Source organism: Notolepis coatsorum (assembly GCF_963971535.1).
Source record: "Notolepis coatsorum genome assembly, chromosome: 5".
Taxonomy (NCBI): Eukaryota; Metazoa; Chordata; class Actinopteri; order Aulopiformes; family Paralepididae; genus Notolepis; species Notolepis coatsorum.
This window is the reverse complement of record NC_140169.1, coordinates 42,407,160-42,433,974: the sequence shown is the minus strand read 5'-3', so window position 1 is coordinate 42,433,974 and position 26,815 is coordinate 42,407,160. Positions and strand designations below refer to the sequence as shown.

The 26,815-nt window shown below is 46.8% G+C and overlaps 1 protein-coding gene across 1 annotated transcript in view; it reads left to right on the top strand.

The window, feature by feature from the left end:
* Positions 1–26,815, top strand: part of LOC311228157 (ensconsin-like) — a gene marked incomplete at its 5' end in the record, with an annotated part of 223,863 nt that overhangs the window by 177,963 nt on the left and 19,085 nt on the right. The window contains one exon of the mRNA XM_084314070.1: positions 16,777–16,972. Within this exon, the coding sequence (XP_084170196.1) occupies positions 16,777–16,972 (196 nt within the window). The remainder of the gene's footprint in view (positions 1–16,776; positions 16,973–26,815) is intronic.

Sequence of the window (26,815 nt, the reverse complement as noted above, 5' to 3'; positions counted from 1 at the left end):
TTCAAACAAACAAAAAATTGTGAGTGCCTTCATGCTACACACCCATCCAACAGAATTAAACTATCATCTAGAGGCATAATCACCCCCGTAAAAACTAAGACCGAAAAACTAAAAATCCAAAAAGAAATTAAATATAGAAATGAAATAATAATGTTCAAAGTCTCCTTGACCACCCTTGGATCAAGTAAGTATATTCACTACTATAAATAGTCCTTTGTTATTAACTCTGTCTAATACTATAAATGTTCCATTGTTCCTGTTTAAAACCATCATTTTTGTTAGTACGATTAGCCCATGCAATTTCCAGTTACTTCACCCCTCTACAGCCCCAACTTACCCTTGTTAGTCTTCCAAACCGTTTTAGTAACTTGCACACCCAATCAAACCTTTTACCCTATCTATGTATCTCCGTTTCTATTTCTATTCTAATCAGTCGCATTTTCTATTTTCATTTATTAATAACTCTATTTTCCCGAGCACTTTCAGCTTTGTTTGTGCATTCCCGCTTCGCTCTTATCCAACCTATGACCTTTGCAGACACAACCTCTTTACTTTCCTTCTGTGAATGACCCAACATTCTGCAAGTCCAGCAGGTCTATTTTCTGATGAACTCATGCTGTCTGTTGGACTCTCGCCGTCTGTTGGACTCTTGCCGAGCCCGCCACCCTTTGCCACATGATCGAGCGAGATGGCCGATCTCTCCACATTTCCAGCACTCAGCCGATGCCGGCCATCCAGGCGGTCCCAGTTCACCCCAACTCCAGCAGTCTCTCGGCTGGCATCCCACAGCTCCCGCCAGGTCTACCCCTCTCCGGCCCCCGGGTCGTATGTCCTGTTGCCTGGAGGAGAGAGGGGCATACCTGTCCTTTTCTGCTGCCGCTCCTCTGGCCTTTTCTTGTTGGGAGGGGCCTGGAAACTCACCCCTCCTGCGGTTCTGTTCTGTCCAGGCAACGGAGCACAGGGCACTCCTTGATCAAGGCGGCCTAGTTCTGACGCCCGAAGCATGACATCACAAACCGTACCACTCAGCAGTTCATTCTTTTTAGCCAGTTCTTGCTCCAGTCTCTGCATCTCGTCTGCGGCTTGACCAAACGCCCGCTCTGTCTTCCTCAAGTCTCGATGAACCGCCTCATGTCGTTTGAACGCTTCTATAGACGCTCTCCTTTGCTTGATCTGCCCCCCTTCCTCCATCTCGGCGCTGGCGGTCTGACTTCCCGTCTCTGGGCCCCGCCTCTCATCTTGGCTCTGGTGCCAGGGAAGATCTGGGCATGGGGCACTTGAGGGCTGAGACAATTCCTCATGTTTACGTCCATACCTGTTGTCGGTCCCCAGTCTCCGTGGCAGTATTGGCCACTCCATCTTCGACCCCAACCCCTGTCCAGTCTCTGTTCCAGCCGCAAGGCCAGGGTGGTCCTCTTGGGACTGCCGTTTCAATACAGCCTTCCTCTGTCCTTTCGTCAATTTGTAGTTACCTGAAATGGTTAGTCCAGCATGGATCGGCTCTGGTTGGAGTAATACCGTTGTCTCTGGTTCTTTCTCCTGTAAGACCTCCTGTATTGAAGTCAAAGACATCATTTCAAGTCCTTCTATCGTACTGGTCACATGAGAGAAGTCCATCCTATTCCAATCAATCAGAATATCATCACTGGTAAAGTCTATCTGGGAAATGTCTGCAGAGGCTCTCGGCTTTCTCCCACCATCGGCCTGACTACTGTGGGCCATTTCTATATTGCTTTTTTTTTTTTTTTTTTTTACTACGGGTTATTGAAACAGACTGATTGTTTACTCTCGTTTTTGTTATTCTATTGTTATTGCATCTAACGCTTCAGTTGTTCCTATCAATGTTCCACTAAGGTGAACTTCCTGTGTAACCGTCATTCTCTCCACTTTCAAACACTCCTGCAATAACCGTTTGAAAAAACAAGTTTCTCTGTCTCTAAAACTATTTCTACCTACTTGAGTTAAAACACTCACACTGTCAAATTTTTACTGTGCAGACAAGGATTGATAACCGGCTTATCATTCATACTTATACCAAGGCTTATATAGCCGTTTCCCCAGTTGGTTATTGAAATCGTCAGAGCCCCCTCTGTCCTGCCGAGCACCTGTGCAGAAATAAAGCAAAAACACCCAAACTTAACATCAGTGGCATTTCCCTTGTCATTTCCACTATCTGTTATGCATTGGAAATGTCGGGCAACACTATACTAATATTTTTAGAGAGATTTGGTGTGATTTGTTTGAATATAACGATACAGCTTAGCTTGTTTTTGTCCGTTCCTCCAACAGGAAAAACTGGAGGTTCCAATCCCTTGTGTGTTCCTTTCATATGATTATCTGGAGAACACAAACATTACTTCCACACAACCTATCAATTCTAACAATTTTTGTAAACTTGGTCCTTCATCTGTTCCAATTTTGCTTTGATGAATCCGTCCATTCTGATCTTATTTCATACTTTAAATGACCGCTTAGCGTATTGACTAAATATAAATGTAATATTAACTTTCGCTTCACCGCTTCATACAACATTATTTTCATTTATTTTCTCACACACACTTACATTCTTACACACTTCCACTTCCCCCTCACAACACCAAAAAAAATCCTTTAGTGTTGTAGTTTAGTGTTGTAGTTGTTCCAACTACCATCCAGGGACATTTTTTTTTTTTTAACAATTTAGATCACTAAACCCCTGACCGTCATATAGCCCAGTTGTTCATGTTATTAAACTCATGGACACCAGCACTATATCCACTGCAATAACCTCCCAGATCCTTGAATTCACAAAGACCCGCCTTCTCACAGCCCAAAGCGTTTTCCCTTCAGTTTCGAACCCGAACGGAAACACCCCAAGCTCTTTTTCTCAAGGAATATTACAACCCATCCTACCATCACCTGTACCTAGACAGGCCAGCGCTCATCCGGTACCTACTCCACATACACAATAGCAACGCAGTTCAAATAAACATCCACCCAACAACACACAACATGCCGCAAAGCTAACCCTGCTTCCAAGGACCCCAACTGACGGGTCCACCACCCAACCCAGCAATGGCCTGCAGCATACCCACAATCCATTCTCAGGCAAGCCATTGAGGGGGGGGCACACGTGGAGAAAAGAAGGGAGGGAAGGAGAATCCCAGGGAGAAATACACAGAGAGACAGGGGGGGGGGGGGCGGAGGGAAGAGAAAAGGGAGGGAAGGGGAGAGGGATGGAGGGACGAAGGGGGGAAGACAGTGGAAGGAGGGAAGAGAGAGAGAGGGATAGAGAGACGGAGGAAAGGGGGGGGGGGGCTCCCAGTCGAACATTAACTCTATCAAAAACCTTCTAGAATCAATTAGCAGACTTTACCGTATTGCCTGGTCCAGTTAACCCACAGGGCTCTAAACACTATCCTCAGCATCTGCTGCCTAACCTTAATTTAAACCAAACCCTACTTTAGTCAGACTAAAAGAGTCTGCATGGCGTTCCTAATATCTAACACTATACTCTAAATCTCACTGCAGGGGCACTACAACCTGAATAAAAACACCTTTGCAAACCTGGCAGCTCAACAGCATCAAGCAGGGAGCTAGAGATAAGGGAGGGGGAGATACCGGGAGGGAGGGAGGGAGAGAGGGAGGGAAAGACAGACATTAGGATTTAGACAGCGGGAGGGAGGAGGGGGGGAGACATACAGCAGGAAGAGGAGAGGGGGGCTTCCCATGTAATCCCAATTTAGAAAGTAAACACTACATTAATATAACCAATGCTTTAAGCCTTACCATAAAGGCAATCTACCTTGAATAAATCTCCTTTTGAGAACCTGTCACTTCAACAAAGTCAAGCTGGGAGAGAGGGACAGAGAGGTGGAGCAGGGGGGGAGAGAGGGCTGAGGGGGGAGAGGCAGGGAAAGAGGGAGGGAGGGAGGAAGGCAGGGAGGGAGGGAGAGAGGGGGAGAGAGGGAGGAAGAGACACGGAGGAGTAGGGGGGGGGGGTATGCAAGCCTCTTGTCACAGCACACAACGTCGCTGTTTTTACTCCAACTTGCCTTGTCCTACATCGCCCCCTATAGCCCTTCACTGTCCACTGCCTTAATAAAAGCCCATAGTCCATCCCCCTTGTACTGACAGACCGCGGCGCGCATGCGCAAGCCGACACATACCGTCTACACATTCCAATCACACTAGTGCCTATTATTGGAATAAACTATCCTATGTAGAGTTACAAACAAACCCACACATCCATCACGTTCCTATCCCACTAGCACCATCATACTGGGCCCACAACAAATATAGATTGATAACTAAACAAGTATATACATCCGTCATCAAAAACTGGAAAAACCGATAAAAAGAACTACAAATTTCCAAAGATTGTCGCCACCCTAAAACCAAAAAACCTATAAAAACTACAAAATGTCCGCTACGGCTCCCCGTTTACATGTGAAGGAGAGGTGTAACACTAAAAGAGGCAACACCGCCCCCTGCTGTAATGTTTAGTACATCACCACTATTGTACTACAGTACTCACAACGTCCTGCAGGAGGCGCCCTCACCCTCCCTCACAAGTGCGTCATCACGCAGCACATCACCACATGACGTCAACTCGACGTCTCCTCTCAATAATAAACCACAAACCCCAGAATCCCTCTATACCGGAAGTTATTGTCCGCGCCTCCCTAAGGTCCCGTGCCAGCCACCAAGAGTAGCAACACGCGATATTCCCCGAGAGTTCAATCATGCTACATTGTTAGCACAGGTAGCTTAGCATTTTAGCTTCGTTAGCTCCCCCCTGCTAGCTCCATTAGCTCAGCTTAGCATCCATCATAACTTCTCCTATACGGCCCATTATCCTGTTGATTCGAGCGGCACAACACATCGCGACGTCTGCACAACCCTGTTATACCCCGCAACATAACTTTAATCCTATTCAGCCCCAGTTTACAGAACATATATTATTATCTTTATTCTAGTTTGCTCGCCCCTCTGGCCCCGCCTGGCCGGAATACACAGTATTTTAAATCCAACGCTCCCAATGTTCAGACGTTCCTAGTGACGTCATCAGCTCCAAAAACTCCGCTTATTTTGATACCTACCACATTAAATTTAGACCTTAATACCACCGATTTAAAAAAATTCAACGAACTTCACACATCATTTTGGTTCCATCACACTCGCCATTCATTCAATTCACTCGATATTGCAACACAGCGTCCATACGTTACTGCTGTCGTCATCGCGGCTAACGCAGCCACTAGCGTTCCATAATAATACAAAAAATACATTGGCATTCACTCATAACTCCTAACATACATCCATCCAAACATATATACTTAGCAAAACAATGTCCTATTCATAAGCATACCATACAATTGGCCACATTCATCCTAAGCGCATTTCTTAACCTACACCTCGCCCGTTTCACACAATTCTTCCCTATGTTCGAATCACAAGCAAGCGCAGTTCCTTCATCCAAAGTGCTCTATATTCCAAGATCACGTATTTTCACCCCGCTATAACCCTCCTCTCTTTCCATCTTCATATCGTCACTCTGTGGAGAGTCTTTGCAGGCCCCTTGTCGGCATTAAGTGGTGGTCTGCCTCGCCAATCCTCACCATTCTGACCACAAACCCCACTTCTCCGATTCTCTCTCCTCCACGAGTCGATACCTTCTTATATTCAATCAATAGGCGAATCTTAAGCAGATGATGTCGGATCACGTTCTTAAACAGATTCACGTGGAACGTCTTCCAACGTTCGTCTGCCTTGCGCGCCGAGTCTAAAAGAGAAGCTTCGCTAAGCGGACTGGCATGAAAATACCCTCCTGGTCGGCGCGATCTGAACTAAATACAGACATCTATATCCTCTCTTTACTGGTAGTCACAATACTGTTCGATGAAGGGCTTGAAAATCCACAATGGTACTCTTATTCCTCCGTCAGCCGTTTCCCAGAGCGGGCCCAGTTCTGACGAGTGAAAACAGCGCCTCATTTAACCCGTTCATCAACCAAAATTGTCACTTATCCCCAGACCTTCAATTGTTTATAGCGTTTAGTTGCTTATAAAATCATCGCCCTTCATTCTATTCATGTATTTGTTCAATTCTTGATCCCGCCTCTCCTTAATTACATCAGTGCCGATTCTACCTAGCATAGTCGTATCTCATCATCCCATTTTACCACCCCTAGGCATTCTAACCGAACACCCCTCAATACCCTAACCCATCAAGTGCTGCTGGTGCGGCCGAAACCAGAGACAGTAGGTCGTGAATCCTGGTCTCTGGTGTACTTCCGACACCAACATTTTCCTGGTCCATTTACATCATTCACTTTTACCCATAGCAAAACCCCAATTTGAGACCGCTCGACCTCCACCAATTTAAATGCATCATCCTTACTTACCTCCAAACTCGCTGTCCTCGGCTGATGAGGCGAAGACTTTAACAGTCGCAGAGGCATCGATGATGGGGAGAGAATCTCTCGGTCCATTTTCCAGAAGTAGCTTTTCGTCGTCTTCAACCGGCTTTGGTCGAATACAGCACGGGTCACGGACCAATTGAAGTATCTTTCTTCATTTATATCTAAGTTCTGTGATCGTATAGTCTTTACCTTTCTCTCTGCATTGTTTGCATTTCTGGTGTTCGGTTCTATTAAGGAAAACGCAGACGAGGTGGTCTGAAAACAAACTGGTGTGTTTATTCCATTCTTAATAAAACATCTCTGAATCAAACAAGTACAAGGTCTTCATTTTCATATCTAATCGTCTCTTTGGTGAGCGGGCAGTTGTTCTCGTTCTGATCAGTGGATGCCGTCAGTCGTTTCTCCGGTGGTGGTGTTGTTTGGTCTCGGGTTGTCCAGGACAACACGAGGCACTCTTGGTGGTGGTGGGTTGCCAAGGCAACCTTGGTTTCAGTGAGTCTCAGCGCTCAGGCAGGGAGCGCTTGATTTCGTCTCGGCGGATCCCTGCTATGAGCCTCTCCTCTGTCATCTGGTGTCAGTGGCTCTGTGTGTCTCCGGCTCGGCTCTCGAGTCTCCGGTTTCTCCGTCTGTCTCGGTTTCGTCTAGGCTCGGTGGAGTCTGGCTCCCCTGCTGCGAGGCGATCGTCTATCATCGTCTGTGTCCATAGCTCTGTGCGTGTGTGTCCGTTTTTTCTGTGTGTCCCGGTTGTTGTGAAGGATCAGATTAAACCGAATATATATATTTATTTATATATATATATTTAAATAGTATTTGTATATCGTTTGATATCCCCTGTATATTCCTTGTACAATATGCACTGAATATCCCTTTAGTCTACTAAACAGCCCATAATAGTTTCATTCTACCATTGGACGAGAACCTGGCGCCAGCAGCCATACCCCTAGGTTCAAGTTCAATCGTGCCGCCCAACATGTCGTGGCAAGCCCGGTTCCGCGTAGGAATACGTCTGGCGAAATACGAATGGTACTATTTGTTCACAGCGCATATATATATGGCGCAAGTAAAGTAGAACTTTCTTTTAGTCCATTAGTTCTTTACCCTCCAACCGAGTAACAGACGCGAAGCCTCACCCACGACGCACGTGTGGTGCAGTAAGGCCTACTTGGCCTCAGAATAGGCATTGAGATATCGTGTGGATTAATAGTTGAATTGTCAGTTTGGCACTATACCGTCGAGTTGGACGTATTTCTATTAAGCTAATAATAGTCTATTATGTATGGTGCATCGTTCGGTTAGAGTTATAAAGTTATCAGTACCCCCATCGTTCCTGACGTTATCTGGAGTCTTAACCAGGCTGGGCAGACCACTAGTGGTGCTTGCATCCGAGGAGCTCCGGGCCAGGGCGACTGGACCTGTACATTGGATTACTTTACCCGGACGACGGCGAGCCTTCCACGGCTTGGATTATGCTTTGGGTGCTTTGATTATTCCATGGATAACGGCCAACACTGCTGAGTGTTGGAACTACCCCCCGGAGAGGACTCCAGGTGAGACGGCGCTCTACACCAGTGAGGTCGCCTCACGTCTCTCCGTTGTGGACCGGCAGCTACCGTCCACCAGAGGGTCCAGCTGTATTCGTCTGCGGACCGAGGTTCTGTGGGCACCGTGTTCAAGACTTTGAATTCTCCCAAGAAATCGTCGGCCAGATGGGATACCGCCAGCGGCTCTTCTAACCCCCCCCTCCTACTGTCTTACAACCAGCGGGACCCCCCCCCCCTTAGTGTATCCAGCTATAATCATTTAAGTACCATCGCTATAGTTTCCTAAAGAACCGGGTTGTATACTTACTCCCTGCGTAACCAGAGATTGGACATTCAATGTTGATTTACCTACGAATACTCATTTGCCATACAAGTGCATTTCAAATCATAAATGTAAACAAGTGAACGTTGTATATACCTTTTGCTATATTAAATATTCGATTTGTACATTTGTGTGGACTTCGTTTCATCAGGTGGGAAAGTGTTCATCATATCTATATCATGTACTGGATGGCCAGAAGTTAAAGTACAAGAGGTAGTGGTTTAATAATACCATACTTAACAATACAGTCAGGGAATTGTACCCCTCAGTTACACCGGTGCTGTTTCCTTTAACTTCTAAAACCACACCTCCCAGCGCATCGTCGGATGACGCTGCCCTAGGAGGCGTCAGCCTATCAAATCAATTTGAAACCAGCTGGTCTTTTCTGAGGTCAAGAAAGGCTTGCCCCCTTTGTATTCCTTTAAGAGAACTAAGTTTATACAAATTAGCCTATTGGATACATTATTTTACATTTAGAATTAGCAAATTAGCAAGTCATAATATTTGAACCCAAACACATGGACACTTTTCTTGACAATGCTAATGGTCGTCTTGGCTGAAAACAGTTTTAGAAGTCATTTCACCACATGTAATTTGATTTTCACAGTGTAGGACAATCTTCTAGTCTCCATGAAAACACCACATTTGCAAATGGTCTAACCCTTAACCTCTGATATTTACCAATTAAATGCATTCTTATTGTTTTACTGTTATTCTTATAGTTTTAAGAGTTATGTCCATATTGTAACTCATGAAATTGCCTTATTTGGGAGTTTCATCCTACTGGTGGTATTTCTATTCTAAAGTAATCTGTAATCTAGTTTGTAGCTCTATTTGATCACTAAGTATTTTGTTCAGTATTAACATTAATTTACAAACGATGTCTTTGTATTTGGTTCACTTATTGTCAACTTTTCATGCCTGCCAAACCTATTTATCTAATGTGATCTTGTATGACAGCTCACTTTTAGTACATATTGATTGCACTGTTTTCTAAGGCCATTTAACTAATCTCTCTGACAAAGCCATCAGTTTTATCTATTTCCTCAAGGTCTAAAACCGTCTAGTCTATCTATTCTATAGTTAATGTGTAACTGGTGGCATTCTGCTTAAATTCCAATAGCCTTTAGCCTATTAATGTATGTCCTAAAAGTCAGTCAAATCGGATGTGTAAGGGGAGATTCCAAATGGTCTGGTGTTACCTTTCTGCCTCTGAGGCCTTAGTCTTCTGACCAGCTGCTGTGTCGTAACCTGAAATTGCTCAGCTAGTGTCAATAAGACCTTTGACCTCAACTGTATTTTCAGTTGGTTCCTGTTCTTCAAAGATATTATCTCTTCCTCTTTTATCTCTTACCAAATAGGGCCCGTGGGGGAAATGGGTCATTTAAAGTAAGCTTTTGTTCTTCTTTAGCAAATGTAAATACCACTCCTTCCTGCCCATCTCAATATAGTCTTGAGGGGTCAGTTTATGACCTTAAAGGTCAGCCACCTGGTCGGGGGAGTCACTGTGTCTCAACCTCTTTAAGCCTGGTGCCACAGAGGACACCAACATGGGGTTTCCTGTGACCCTTCTGTCAAATCAGCATTTTCGTCTAATATTATTTTGTACAGTTCCATTGATATTTTCACATGTTTGATTTTGATAAATTCACGACAAGTACGCTTTAAAATAGTGGTAAAAATCTGGAAATGCCATACCTCCGTCGTAGGACTGTTATGAGTGCAATATTGTCGATCTTATGGAAGTTCCCCTCCTTGATTGAATATAAAATCATATTAAGTAATAGGGGTCCAATTACATCCCAGCATGAGAGGTACATTTCTGGTGGGATACCGTCCCTTCCAGGAGCCCTACCACTTTGCATTTCAGATATGGCCTCCCTAAGTTCATCTAGTGTGATGGCTGTTTCTAACTGTTTTGCGTCATCCTCTGATAGTTTAGGAAGGTTAATTTGATTAAGATATATGTCCATTTTGTTTTGATCGAAGGCCATTTCTGATTTGTACAAGTTGGAGTAGAACTCTTTGAATGTCTCGTTGATTTTTTTAGGGTCTGTAACAAGTCCTTGCTGTGCCTTAATAGTAGTTATATCTGCAAATTTTGCGTTGGCTCGTAACTGCATAGCTAGTAGGTGACTTGGTTTAGAACCATGAAAGTAATGCTGTTGTCTTGTGCTACATATTTGAACTTCAGATTGTTGTTTAAAAATGGCATTAATCTCTTTTTTTAACACATTAATTTGAGATTCCAATCGAACCGAGTAGTTGTATTGTAAAGAGGAAAATAACGTAGAGTAAAGCGTTTCCAGTTCTGCCAGTTTTGAACAACGATTCTTGCGTATTTTGGAGGAAAAGTTCCCGGTAAAATCCTTGATAAATCCCTTTACCGACATCCATAATATTCTGGGGTCCTGTACCGATTTCTCATTCTCCAGTATGAATACAACAAGAGCTTCTTTGAATTGTGTAATGAATTCCTTGTTTTTCAGCAATATCGAGTTAAATCGCCATCTTGGGGCTCGGGATGACAGTATACCAAATGATCCTTTTAGGAGTAAATAACAGTGATCTGATAGTGCATTGGGTACCATTTCCACGTCATAGTTATCAAATAGTCTAGGGGATGCAAAAACATAATCTATTCTGGAAAATGTGCTATGTCTTGCAGATCGACAAGAGTACTTCCGGGTCGTAGGGTTGAGTGATCGCCATAGGTCATTTACACCTGTATTCTTAGACCAATTCTTTAACGCATTAGATGAATTTTTCTGGTCATTGGAAAAGGTGGGATAAGATTTATCCATCCCGGGATCCCAAATGGCATTAAAATCCGCGCCAATTATAAATGAGTATTCAGGAAAGTTTAACATTGTTCTAGTAAGTGTAGCGTAGAAGTTAGCCTCGTACAGATTTGGGGCATATGCCGCTACCAACGCTATTTTCCTGTTCCTGTATACAATTTTAGCTATGGTTATCCGACCATCTGTATCAGACCATACTTCCTGCAATTCAATATTCAACTTCCGTTTCACGACTATAGCAACTCCACGGGATCTCGTTCCAAAGGAAGAGTGACTAATGTTATGATATATGTTGTCCGCTAGCGTTGCTTTGTCTTCCACTAAAAGGTGCGTTTCGCTTAGAAGAGCCAAATCAACCTGTTTGTTTTTCATCAGTGTGAGCACGCTTTTGCGTTTATGTTGATTATTTATTCCCCCAGTATTCCAGATCATTATATTCAAACTAGCCATAATCTATACATGTTGTTGTGTACTTGTTGGTAATGCGTCTGGAGTACGAATTCACAATGGATGTACATCCAATTATTGAGGTCCCGTTGAGAGCCGAGCTTAAAAACATACATATATACAAATAAACCCCTAAACCCCCCTCCCTCTGAGAGCCGTACAAGGCTGTGTTCCTTAGACACAACCTTCGCGTATAACTCCCTGCCTTACTCCTCGACTTTCAGTGTATATTCGACCAGTGTTTTCAACTGCAGTAATACGCTCGGTTTGTTTTGCAGCCGCTGTTTTAACCTCTTCAAATTTAGCCTCGATATATAACTTAAAAGCGTCAGCCTTGACGTCAGCTTTATCCACCTTATCGGTCAATTCCTTTATCAAGTCCTTTATCAGATTAGTCAGAGACTCGAAATCGGATGGTGTATTCTCCATGTCTGTTTCGGATGAGGTTGCAGGAGCGTTGGGAGCAGTGGTATTGTCGGATGTTTTCTTTTCAATATCCACAGCTATCTCCTTCACGGAGCGCGTCACCGCCGGGACCGGTATATTGTCTACTCCGTGTCTCTTTCCAAGTTCTTTCTTTGGTCCCATGTTGATTCTTTCTGTTGATATAGTTAGTAGAAGGTCTTATTTAATATATACGATGAGGTTTAAACACATTAGTGTTGTACAAAGATGGTTTTGAAGCTAAATTAACGTTAACGGGAGCGGAGCGTTGACCAAACGTGACCGCTTACATCTCGTTCTCAAACCGGAAGTGCAACGAGATTTTGTACGTCTAACCAGGATGTGACAATCAACAGTCAGTTGCAATATAAAACTCATATAAATAAAACTGTACAGTAAAGTGCAATGGTTAGCACAATGTGAAATGGTGAATACAATACAAAATATAATAAAAAATTATAATCATTAAAATAAAGTCTACATAAGCTATGGCTACAGTATATACACAGGTATACAGTGAGGTGTAATGGGCTATGTAGAGTTTTGATTCAGAAGTCTGACAGCTGAGGGGAAGAAACTATACGTGTCAAGACTTTATTTAATATAAGGAATAAGTTAACAGGTGTTTGTGCTTGTGAGCATGCGCAGTTGGCGCAGCTGCCTTTTAAATGGTGGCTGGCGATGTCATTCTCACTATAGCACTGACAGGATCACATCGCCCATTGGTAAGTGGACTTGATTAAGTGATTGAAAAGTTATTAACTTGGCTATGTCACATATAAACACAATGTAATGTATCACGTTGGCTGCTGGCTGCTAATGCAGCCTGCGGATAATATTTGCATGTGCACTGTGTTAGTGGTGCTGGCTAAATTGTCACCTCCCACCTCTTGCAGAGACAAGACGCATTTCTTTCCTCTCTCCCTAGGCCTTCAAGGCCGTTCCTACCGCCGCCTCTACTGCTCCATGGAGCCCGACGCTGCTATGCTATGCTTCGTGCCGGTGGCCGGACTATACTCAAATCAACTCTAAATGGATCTAATCAGTGGATTGCATATTTTCTTCAAGAAGCAGAATAAGGCTAACCCTCTCTGCCTATTGGGACATCATAATCAGGCTACCAACTTGAAGACGTGGTCATTTTTGGATTATCGAAGCTTTTGGACTGCAATAAGAAGATTTTGGATCTGTTTACCGCGCACAGGATCTACCAAAATGAACTGATAAGACACTTGGACACTTGGACTAATAATGCATTCAGTCATTTGGACGGAGTTGTTAAAACTCACTCCACTCAAATCAATAGTTATATTTCACTCTATTCAAATCAAATTTAAAGTGACATGGCTAGGATAAATGGGCCAGTCAGTCAGCCAAAACAAATTCCTGGACCAAGGTCGAAACAGGGAGCTGCTGGAGTCGAAGGCCCTCTGGGAGATAAGAGTGGCGAGCGGCTCCCCCACCCGCAATCCCTACCTCCCCCACCCAGGACTTGGCTTGTGCACTCCCCCCCCCCCCCCCCCCCCCCTCCTTCCTCTGCATTGGCGCTGCACTGTCGGCTGCCTCGTGTGAGGGATCACTCCCCCCCCCCCCCTACAGCCCTGTAACAACCCCAACCACTCCCCCCTCCTTCCGTAAATGGCGCTGCCTATGACGGCTGCCAGTCTGTTTGCGGTGGTGAATATGCATATGTTTGTCTCAAGGCTCTGTACCATTATTACTATCTAAAATGTAATAATTGTGGAATATTACTGTAATGAGCTGTATGTGTATGATCCAAGCGTCCTATGATCCTCATAGGAGCATAACAGGAAAAAGCATTCCATGTGAAGGTATTCTGTATCTTTGCATGTCAACTAATAAAGAAACTTGAAAACTTGAACTTAAATGAATGAATGTTGTGCCTGAATGTTTGCCGCTAGCTTGTGGCTAGGCTAGCGTACTTTGCTGAGCTAGTGTCTTTGCCGATTTGTCATGGTGAGATTCATGTGGCGGAACTTTGGTGTGTGTGTGTGTGTGTGTGCTCCGATGAATGAGAACTGCTGTCTTGTCCCGTTGTGTGGGTTTGTGTCTGAGACGACAGCTTGAGTGGCTTGTGTGCGATACGGAGGAGGAAGTAAACATTGCCAGGCATTCTGGTTAAATGTAAATGAAATGTATAATGTATGTATATTAAATAGTAGTATTGATAGTATATTAATATACAATATAACTAATAATATTATGCTTAATTAATGTGCATGCTACTGTGCATTTTGTTCTGTTTCACAGGTTTTTGACCTATGGTAAGCTGTGGAAATTATAACTATCTATGGTCAGCTGTGGAAAATACAACTACAAGCTATGGTCGACTGTGGGAATTATAAAAAGTTGTATTGTGGAAAAACATCTCAACTAGTTTGTTTAAAATAAACAAACTCTAATGACTAACCATTGAGTCATCCATTGTGTGGTGCCTGTCAGCCCTTTCGGAGGGATTCAAATTGAACATTTTTGAAAGATCCGAACAATACGTGGTCCTGTTGGTTCTGCCTGGGAGGCTGCGGTAGCGTGCCCCAGAGCGAGTACCCCGCAGGCGGGTGAACAGTCCATTGTTGGGGTGAGAAGCGTCTTTGATGATGTTCCGTGCTCTCCGTGAGCACCGCTCCTCATAGATTGATGAGATGGGGCGGAGTGGGGTCTTGGTGATGTGTTGGTGATGTTCACTACCCTCTGCAGTGATTTCCGGTCCTTAACAGTGCAGTTGCCGTACCAGACTGAGATGCAGGTGGTGAGGATGCTCTCAATCGTACAGCGATAAAAGTTCACTAGTACAGGTGGGGGTAGGTGGAGTTTGGCCAACTTCCTCAGGAAGAAGAGGCGCTTGTGGGCCTTCTTGACCAGGGTCGAGGTGTTGGTGGTCCAGGACTGGTCCTCAGAGATGTGGACTCCCAGGAATTTGAAACTACAGACATGCTCAACCTCCTCTCCATTGATGTGGATGGGGCTGTGCATGCCTGTTTTATTTTTCCTGAAGTCCACCACTATCTCCTTAGTTTTTTTGGTGTTGAGGGCCAGGTTGTTGTTAGCACACCACAGAGCTAGGTACTGGACCTCCTCTCTGTACGCCGACTCGTCATTGTTGCTGACTAGTCCCACCACGGTGGTGTCGTCTGCAAACTTGACAATGGTGAGGTCTGTCGGTCAGGAAGTCCAGTATCCAGTTGTAGAGGGACGGGTCGATACACCAAATCTTCCTACTCCTTTTCGAACATGTACATTTAGTTATGTTTTAAATTTTTTTCTCATTTCATTGCTAGAGATTAATGATTTTGTATTTGTTTTGTTTTATTATTCATTTATTTTGTAGGTTTTTATTGATTTTTGCTACCGAGCTGTCCGGTAGAGAGAGAGAGAGAGGAGGAGGAAATAGGAGATAGACCGGGGAAGACATTTGGCAAAGATCACCGGGTCCGGGAGTCGAACCCGGGTTGGCCGTGTTGCACCGTAGTGCTGTATGCTGTGCACCACTCGGGTCCCCCCAGGCTGCTTTAGACATCACACTGAGGACACTATTTCCCCTATTGATTCTCTCTCTCTCTCTCTCTCTCTCTCTCTCTCTCTCTCTCTCTCTCTCTCTCTCTCTCTCTCTCTCTCCCCTCTCTCTCTCTCTGTCTCTCTGTCTGTCTCTCTCTCTATCTCTCTCCTCTCTCCCTCCCCCTCTCTCTCTCTCTCTTTCTCTCTCTCTCCCTCTCTCTATCTCTCTCCCTCTCTTTCTCACCCTCTCTCTCTCCCCTCTCTCTCTCTCTCCTCTCTCTCTCTCCTCTCTCTCTCTCTGTCGCTCTCTATCTCTCTCTCTCCCTCCTCTCTCTCTCTGTCTCTCTCTCTGGCTCTCTCACTTTCTCTCTCTGTCTCTCTCTGTCTGTCTCTCTCTCTCTGTCTCTCTCTCTGTCTCTATCTCTCTCTGTCTCTCTCTATCCCTCTCTCTCTCCCCCCTCTCTCTCTCTCTGTCTCTCTCACTCTCTCTATCTGTCTCTCTCTCTCTCTCTCTGTCTCTCTCTCTGTCTCTCTCTATCAATTCAATTAAATTAAAATGGCTTTATTGGCATGACGTACTTCGACATGTTGCCAAAGCAATATTAAACATAAACATGGATTACAAACAGATATAAGTACATACAAAATATCATCATAAAATAAAACATCAAATATTACGGCATAAACATGTCAGGTGACTGTCACTCACTGTCCCTCAGTTTGTGGCAGGCAGCAACATAGGCTGCTGCTAGCTCACAGCTTGGTCCTCCCCTAGTAGGACTGGTAGTTTTTCTGTATCTGGTAGTGCAATAAAACCTTTTGTTATTAATTCAAATTTTTTAAAATGCGTTTCTCTAATATATTTATATTTTTCACATTTGGTGAGGAAGTGCAACTCAGTTTCAGGCTCACTGAGGATGCAATGACAGCACAGCCTTTGCTCTGCAGGAAGCCAGGTTTTCATGTGCCTCCCCTTTTCAACAGCAAGGCTGTGCTCACTCAGTCTGTATTTTGTCAAGGTTCTTTTTAGTTGTTGATCAATCACCATCTGTCTCTCTCTGTCTCTCTCCCCCTCTCTCTCTCCCCCTCTCTCTCTCTCTCTCTCTCTCTCTCTCTCTCTCTCTGTCTCTCTCCCCTCTCTCTCTCCCCTCTCTCTCTCTCTCTCTCTCTCTCTCTCTCTCATCTCTCTCTCTCTCTCTCTCTCTCTCTGTCTCTCTCCCCTCTCTCTCTCCCCTCTCTCTCTCTCTCTCTCTCTCTCTCTCTCTCTCTCTCTCTCTCTCTCTCTCTCTCTCTCTCTCTCAGGGACAATGGGGACTTCGAGGAGGTGATCACGCTGCCTCCTCCAGGGTCCAGGCCGTCTCCCCTGCAGATGGACAGGAGGAGGAGCAGCAGCGGCAGGAGGAGCTGGAGCAGCGGCTTCCCGTCACGGCCTTCAGAGAGAACGGCCTCCTCAAGCCCCTTGGCGGCGTGGAGGATGTGTCGACGCAGCAGAGAGCAGGTGATTGATTGATTGATTGATTGAATTTATTTGATCATTCATAAAAGATACATATAAAACTGCCCAGCAGGCATTACTGCATAATGTGCTGTTCTATTTTATGTTTTTAACCTGACCTTCTCTCCCCAGCAACCTCCTGCAGGGCCTCACCTTCCATCCTCTTTCTACCTTTTTACTCTACCCTCTAATCTCCCCCCGATCCCATTCAATCTGATTTGCTGCAGCTCAAATGTATCCCCTTGCCCCACTTTGCCTTTTATGTCTCTGTCTGTGTTTCTGTATTGTATGTTTGTTTTTTGTTTTTGCTGCCATTTTGGCCAGGTCTTGCTCGAAAAAGAGATCTTTGATCTCAAGTGACTACCTGGTAAAATAAAGGTTTAATAATAAAAAAATATGATTTGTAGATGCATACAGATTGAAACAAAATTGAGCCAATCAGAGGCGTCAAATATCATGGAAAAGGGAATTTTTGTCCTGCCGCGCCAAGCATAGTCATTGGCGAGCAATCGGCAGGACGCATGCAGCGACTCGAGAGACCGAATTGCGCTAATAGTTCGTCGTCGGAAATGTATAATAATCGCAAGATACATTCAGACAGTGTTGGATGAGATCTAAGTCTAACTAAATGGATTTATGGACACATTTATGCCCGGACCACAAAGCTTATCGAAGGGTTGGTTAGCAGTGGCGCGGCGGCTCTACCGGTGAGTCTCAGCCTGTTGTTTAGCCCCTTTCGTGACTGTGATGCAAGCCTTGCTTGAATACGCAGTCACTGGTTCCCACGTTAATAGCCATGTTAATGTGCACCATCAAGCACTGGTTACTTAGGAACGGATCGTTCTAAATTTATCAGATAGACATTTCAAAGGTACTCAACGTTGCACGAGGGTTTCACACACAAAACCGGGGTGGTTTGAAAGCTCGGCTTCAAAAGCTTCGACTTCTTCCGCATTTTGACGCCGGAGCGCTGTGATTGGCTTCTTCTCTTCTTCTGCTTTGTCACATGCCTGGTGCGCCCAGCAATCACAGCGCTCCGGTGTCAAAATGCGGAAGAAGCCATTTTAGCCAAGGCTAGCTCAGTGATTTTTTTACTTGTTTATAAAAATTATTTAAAATGTTTATTAGCAACGCCGAGCTTTCAAACCACCCCGGTTTTGTGTGTGAAACCCTTGTGCAACGTTGAGTACCTTTGAAATTGAAATTTCTATCTGATAAATTTAGAACAATCCATTCCTAGGTAACCAGTGCTTGATGGTGCACATTAACATGGCTAGTAACGTGGGAACCAGTGACTGCGTATTCAAGCAAGGCTTGCATCACAGTCACGAAAGGGGCTACCTGTTGTTATGATATGAAAATGTAATTGTAGTGCTGTCAGACCCTGATACGAGTTGTCTTTTCCTTTTAGCTAACGCTATTAAATATAAATATACAGTGGAGGTTAAAATAAGAATGACTTTGCCTGAAAAAAAAGTTCAGTCAGAAGATGTTTTGACTGAGATGACGCATCCCCGCGGGAATAGACTTTACCATAAATCATAGGCTGATATACGCTACATTCTCTTTAACACTAGCACAGCCGACAAGGGGTCAAATGACCCCTAGGCATTTTCAATAAATGTATCCTCGTCACTCGGTCGAGCTCCAGCTCTGTCACTCAAAGACTTTTCCTAAAAGTACTTGTTTTATCTGGCACAGTTTCTGAAATTTCAAAATGACTTCAGGAAAATGTAATTAGAACGTTATTCCACATATATATGGAATATATATTTGGAAAGTCACAGCACTTTGCGAGTGTCTAGCGCAGGGGTGGCCAACCCATGGCTCGCGAGCCGCATGTGGCTCTTTGCCCGTCAATGTGTGGCTCTTCCATCCAAAAAAAAATATTTATAATATTTTTATTTATTATTATTTTTAAATTTTCACTCAAACCTGTGGTAAACCTCATATTTTTATATTAAGAGGTAATTATATAGTTGACACTGTTTATTTTTCTCATATTTCTCATATAAGCTGTGGGGTCATCTGACCCCTTCCGGCGGGAATCAGTGACATTTTCTCCATGGCTGTTCTAGTGTTAAACATATAAATGTTACAGGACACAAGTAATAGATTTAATCACTTTTATTCTTTTAAACTTGGTCTGACGACCTTCAGCATACATAGACCATGAACAGGCAGTAGATCCAGTAGTAGAAACGCATGTCAGAAAACACGAGTGCTTGATTGATTGATTGATTGATTGATTGATTGATTGATTGAAAATTGTATTAACAGATTGCAGAATGGGTACAATACAGTACGGCTCAATATACACAATTGTTAAGGGGATGCAGACCAGAGAAATACTTTCATCTTGTTTACATCAGGGTCCCCCATTTCTCCGCCATGCTCCGATTGTCCTAAATGTTACAGGACAGTTTTAAAATGCTATTGTTTTACTGTATTTGCCCTATACACAATACATACTTTCAACTATACACAATACATAATTTGAACTATAGACAATACATAATTTGAACTATACAATAATACTGAATTTGAACTATACACAATACATAATTTGAACTATACTGAATTTGAACTATACACAATACATAATTTGAACTATACTGAATTTGAACTATACACAATACATAATTTGAACTATACATAATTTGAACTATACACAATACATAATTTGAACTATACATAATTTGACTATACACAATACATAATTTGAACTATACACAATACATAATTTGAACTATACATAATTTGAACTATATACAATACTGAATTTGAACTATATACAATACTGAATTTGAACTATACTGAAAACGCATGTCAGAAAACACATATCCTGCATTATGCATCCTCCACTCCTGGAGTCAGAGCCACTACACCTGCTACAGCCTCAACATCCTCCACTCCTGGAGTCAGAGCCACTACACCTGCTACAGCCTCAACATCCTCCACTCTGGAGTCAGAGCCACTACACCTGCTACAGCCTCAACATCCTCCACTCCTGGAGTCAGAGCCACTAAACCTGCTACAGCCTCAACATCCTCCTGGAGTCAGAGCCACTACACCTGCTACAGCCTCCTCCTCCTCCACTCCTGGAGTCAGAGTCACTACACCTGCTACAGCCTCAACATCCTCCACTCCTGGAGTCAGAGCCACTACACCTGCTACAGCCTCAACATCCTCCACTCTGGAGTCAGAGCCACTACACCTGCTACAGCCTCAACATCCTCCACTCTGGAGTCAGAGCCACTACACCTGCTACAGCCTCAACATCCTCCTGGAGTCAGAGCCACTGCACCTGCTACAGCCTCAACATCCTCCTGGAGTCAGAGCCACTACACCTGCTACAGCCTCAACATCCTCCTGGAGTCAGAGCCACTGCACCTGCTACAGCCTCAACATCCTCCTGGAGTCAGAGCCACTACACCTGCTACAGCCTCAACATCCTCCTCCACTCCTGGAGTCAGAGCCACTACACCTGCTACAGCCTCAACATCCTCCTGGAGTCAGAGCCACTACACCTGCTACAGCCTCAACATCCTCCTGGAGTCAGAGCCACTACACCTGCTACAGCCTCAACATCCTCCACTCTGGAGTCAGAGCCACTACACCTGCTACAGCCTCAACATCCTCCACTCCTGGAGTCAGAGCCACTACACCTGCTACAGCCTCAACATCCTCCACTCCTGGAGTCAGAGCCACTACACCTGCTACAGCCTCAACATCCTCCTGGAGTCAGAGCCACTACACCTGTGTACGGTATGGCCAGTAGTAAAGTACATAACTCAGTAGTGGTTTAATGATACCATACTTATCAATACAGTCAGGGAATTGTACCCCTCAGTTACAATTGGTCCCTCGAGCCGGATGGTAATCAGTGTAATATTTAATATAATATTAATATTGACATGGCCAGCGATGAACACTCCACAAACGGCTCTCCTAAGCTAGAACGCCCGCAGCGCAGACGGCAGCCACCTCCTTACCTAGAGGACTACGCTGCCAGTCTACTACCTAGCTTTATACAGACGTTAAACGCGGAAAAAGCGGATAGTAAAAGTATGTCAAACCCTACCGACCAGGCGACCCTGCCAGTAGAGACCCTAGTGGGTTCTAACGTAACTGACCAAGCTCACGGAGGGGACCAGGAGGGACATGACATGACTTTACCCCCCGACAACGTCAACGGGACAGTCCCCGGAGAGCTCCAGGATAAAGAAAGCACTCCAGGGACGGAACCCGACCCACTACCAGAAGAGAAGCGCATCCAGGAGATGGACCTCCTCGGAGCGCGACAGGAGAACGGATCTCCAACGAACACTGTCAGAAGCCGATCACCTCCATCAGTGTCTTCCCCCAGCGAGGCGGACAAGATGCTGGCGCAGGCATTTATCGCCACCCTGGCAGCCTCCACTGAACGCGATCTACTCCAAGCACAAACGCTTAGCAAGCGCGAACATTCTTCCATGGAACAAGAGCGCCTCCGAGCGCAACACCAAAGTGAGCGCGAACACTCTACCATGGAAAGAGACCGCCTGCAGGCTCAACAACTGAGTGAGCGCGAACAATCTGCAGACCAAAGAGAACGCTTTCACGCGCAACTCCAAGCGCAAGCCCTTAGTGAACGCGAACACTCTGCGACCCAGCGAGAGCGCTTCCAGGCGCAGCAAAGGAGTGAAGACGACCGCATACGCCTGGAGACCAGACGCCTCCAGACGGAAGAGAATATTCAAAGAGACCGCGCCAATGCCCAGCGCGCCGCCGCCGATGCACAGCGCGAAGCCGCCAATGCACAGCGCAACGCAGCCCAAGCCCAGCGCGAAGCAGAGCGCGACCTCGCTCACATCAAGCGCGAAGCCGAGCGCGACCGATTACAAGCGCAGATAATGGAGCAACTGATTGCCAGGGCGACTCCCCCTCTCTCCGCACGGAGCTCCAGGGCCTCGTCAAGACAAGGGTCTAGGGCACCTTCCCCTACCCGATCAAGCGACCCGGAGCCCGGCCAACAGAAAGAGCCTATACACATCTCCGAACCCCCTCCCCGACCGGTCCATGCGAGACCCAGCAACCGGGAAGAACCGGCCTACGCCGCCGAGAGACTGAATAGACGATTGCAAGATCTAGAAGACCTAGCAGAGGAAGACGAAGAGGAAGAGGAGGAAAGTCAAGCCCACCAGCAGCATCGTACTCCACAGGACCAGGAGGTCCAGTACAGCCCAGACTTTACCCCCGAGGCCCTGCGTTACAGACCCCCGACTCAACTCAAGGGTGAGTTTGACGCACCGCCAGCCCCGAGGAACAGCACCTGGGTACCCGGGCCTTGGTACCCACGAAGTACCAGCCCACAACGACACGTACGGGGAGACTCGCCCAGGAGGCCTCTCCCCCAACGCTCACCGATGTGCCAGCCATCCATGGCATCGTACCTTGGCACACCGACGTTCCCGGATTTCACACACGAGGACAGAGCACAGTACACAGAACTACGAATGTGCTTAGAGACTATGATGTCCGATGTCCCCGATGAGACGTACAAGTATGCTATCCTCCTCAAGCACCTGAAGGTGCCCAGAGCGCATAATATAGCGCTGGCATATTCCAACTCAAGTACCCCATACACCGCGGCTCTAGTAGCCCTCGACCAACGTTATGGACGCATATGGGACTACGTAATACAAGAGATAAGGAATATTGACCGTCTACCCCTAGCCACAGACAATCGCTCATTGGATGACCTCTCTATCAAGGTACAATCCCTGGTAGGGATGCTGGGGGCACAAAAGGAAAAGGGTAGGCACGAACTGTACGCGAACTCTAATGTATTAGAGAAGCTTCCTCCCGCCCGACAAGAGCGCTTCAGGCGGCAAAGAGACCACCGTGATCCCAACGGTCCCGAGCCATCCCTCCTAGACCTGGCCGACTTCCTCGCGAGAGAAGTCAGCAGCCTACGACTGGATACGTTCGTGCGGAGTGGACCAAGCCCCAGAGAGGGACCTCGGAGATCAAACGATAACCGCAGGCTGGTGACCGTCATGCACCAAGCCGAATCAGTACCGCGTAACAAGAACCACAGCACCCCCTCGACGAAAGAGAAGTGGAAGATTGTATGCCAGTACTGCGAGGAAGAACATTGGCTGTCACACTGTGACACGTTCAAGAAGATGACCGCCGACGAGGTGAGTCAATGGATAAAGTCCAACCGCCGCTGTTACCGCTGTGCGCGCAGCCACATGGCAGCCGAGTGCCGCTTGAAGAAGAGGTGCAGTCGGTGTGACGGAGCCCACTTGGACGTCTTACATGACAGTAACAGAAAGAAACCCGCACCCTCAAGCAGCACCAAAGCAAGCGTCATGTATATTGACCCCGCCAGCAGCGGGGGCTCCCGGGTGCTCTTGAAGGTGGTCCGAGTGACATTAAGCTACGAGGACAAGGTCATGGACACCTACGCCGTCCTTGACGACGGGTCAGAAAAGACTCTCCTCCTCGCATCCGCTGCGGCCCAGCTGGGTCTGCGGGGGAGCGAAGAAACGATGACGATTCGGACTATAAGAAGAGACCTGAAGACAATCAAGGGTGAGAACGTCTCCTTCACTATCGCAGCAAGCGGGCAGCCAGAGAGACGGTATAGGATCACTAACGCTTTCACCAGCCAAGACATAGGCCTGTCGCGGTACACCTACCCCATCGCCAAGCTGATGGACAAATACGTGCACCTGCGTCAACTACCTATACCGCTCATAGACGGCGCCACCCCGACCCTGCTCATAGGATCCGACCACGCACACCTCATCGTCCCGATGGACCGGGTCCACATTGGGCCCAGAGGCTGTCCAGCAGCAGTCGAGACCCGCCTAGGATGGACACTACAAGGCCCCCTCTCCAGGTCTCCCAACCGAACAGCAGCCACTCGCTGCCTCCACTCCAGAGTGACAGAAGAAGACACCACCCTCTTACAGCACGTCGAGAGGCTATGGACACTAGAGACAATGCCCTTTAAGAACGAAAAGAAACACATTCGTTCCAAGGAAGACATTTATGCCATAGCCCTCCTCGAGCAGGGGACAAAGAGAGTCAAAGTCAACGGAGTGATGAGATACGCAACTCCACTCCTGAGGCGAGAGGGTATGCCTACCTTCCACGCCCCAAAAGAAGCGACGGAGCGATATCTACTGAACACCGAGCGGCGCCTAGCCAGAGACCCCGCTCAAGCCACTGTGTACCGCGCTGAGATTGACAAGCTAATCACAGCGGGACACATAAAGAGAATTGACATTCAAGAGGCCGATCAGACGACCGAATCATGGTACGTGCCCCACCACAAGGTCCACCACAACGGCAAGGATCGTATTGTGTTTAACTGCAGCTACCAGATCGGATCACAAAATCTGAACAAAGAGCTCTTGCCCGGCCCAACACTCGGCCCCTCTCTACTAGGCGTGTTGCTACGTTTCCGCCAGAACAAGGTGGCCATCAGCGGCGACATCAAAGGGATGTTCCTGCAGGTGCGACTAGTGGAAGAGGACAAGCCCCTGCTGCGGTTCTTATGGAGAGAGAGGATCGGGAATGAGCAACCATCCATCTATCAATGGGAAGTCCTCCCTTTCGGAACCACATGCAGCCCATGCTGTGCTACGTTCGCACTGCAAAAACATGTCGCAGAGGACCCAGCGGCTGACGAGGAGGTCCGACAAAGTGTAGAAAAGAGTTTCTACGTGGACAACTGTCTGCAAAGCGTCTCGACGCCAGAAGAGGCCGAGGCCCTCCTACTCAAGCTCCGCGCCTCCCTGATCAAAGGCGGCTTTGATCTCCGGCAGTGGGCCAGCAGCGACCCTCAAGTACTGCGCAGCCTCTCCCCAGAGGACAAGGCAGCAAGCAGCGAGACCTGGATGGCGACCATCCCAGGTGAAGCCCAAGAAATGACATTAGGACTAGTCTGGCGCTTCAAAACAGACTCGCTCCATTATAGACACACACCCCTGACCAAGGAGCAGGGAAGGTCGATTTCACTACCGACCACAAGACGGAGTGTATACAGAACACTCGCCAGACAATATGACCCGTTGGGATGTATTCTACCTTACACCACCAGGGCAAAGATGATTGTAAGAGCGCTATGGGACAAGGACCAGGGCTGGGACGACCCCTTACCCGACCACCTTGCTTCCACATGGAGAGAGTGGGAAACAGAACTCAGCTCGCTCCCAGGTGTCAACATACGCCGCAGCTACTTCCCACCCACAGTGCGGCTGGAGACGTGTCAGATGGACCTGCACGTCTTCAGCGACGCCTCTGAAGTAGCCTACGGTTCGGTGGCCTACTTGCGGGCCCGAGAGGAGGGAGGAGAAATACATACCGCCTTCATCCTGGCTCGTTCAAGAATAGCCCCCCGCAAGCAATAATCGATCCCGCGTCTAGAGCTCTGCGCAGCCCTAGTAGGAGCGCAACTCGCCACGTTAATCCAACGTGAACTCACCATCCCGGTACAAAGAACAATCCTGTGGTCAGACTCCATGACCGTACTCACATGGATCCAGTCCGATTCGTGTAGATACAAGGTCTTCGTGGGAGTCAGAATCACAGAGATCCAAGATTTAACAGAAGCAGCATGCTGGAGGTACGTGGACACAAAACAGAACCCAGCAGACGTCATCACACGGGGAATGTCCCTGGATGACCTCACACGTCACAATCTCTATAGTGACGGTCCCGAGTTCCTCAAGCTCCCGGAAGAAGAGTGGCCTACACCCACCCCACGGGAGGCTAGCCAAGAGGAGGCAGAGATGAAGAAATCTATGTTCTGTGGGTTGACGCACACACCAGTCCCCACAGATCCCAACATAGACGACTGCCCTACCCTTGAGAGTGCGCAGTTAAAGACATTCCTGTGGCACCACCCTGAGGTCCCCTCCACTACTGCCATTAATGCAGCTAATTACGAAGAAGCAGAACTCCTTCTGCTACAGCGAGCCCAAAGAGACTCGTTCCCCGACGAGCTAGACTGTCTGCAGGGATCAAAGCCAGTCCCGTCAGACAGCAGACTGCTCGACCAGGCCCCTGAGCGCGACGCCCATAATCTCATCAGAGTGGGTGGTCGTCTGAGAAGGGCCCCAGACTTAACGGATGACGTCAAGTTCCCGATAGTTCTCAACAGCCGACACAAGGTCACAGAGCTCATCATAAAGAAATACGACGAGGACGTGCACCACGCCGGGGCAGAGAGAGTCTTCGCTGAGATCAGACGTCGCTATTGGATACTGCAAGGAAGAGAAGCAGTACGACGCTTCCAGCGGACCTGTCTAGACTGTCGCAAGTGGTGAGCACAGCCCAGTATACCCAGGATGGCTGACCTACCCCCCTGTCGCCTTCGACTCGGCGACAAGCCCTTTCACTCCACCGGTATGGACTGTTTCGGTCCGCTGTATGTGAAGAAAGGAAGAGGGACGGAGAAGAGGTGGGGTATTGTATTCAAATGCATGACCACCCGAGCGATACACATAGAACTCCTTCCAACCATGAGTACGGACTCATTCCTTCCGGAGATTCACAGCACGGAAAGGAAAACCGTCTATATTATTGTCTGATCACGGGACAAACTTCAAAGGCGGAGAAAGAGAGCTGAGAGAGAGCTTCCAGGCTATGGGCCCAGAACTTAAGACCCACCTCGCTCCCTCTCAGATTGATTTCCAGTTTAACCCCCCGAATGCCCCTCACTTCGGGGGAACTTGGGAACGAGAAGTACGTTCAATAAAGACAGCCCTGTACGCCGTGCTTGGGGCCCAGACCGTGGCGGAAGAAGTCCTCACGACAGTCCTCACGGAGATCGAGGGAGTATTGAAC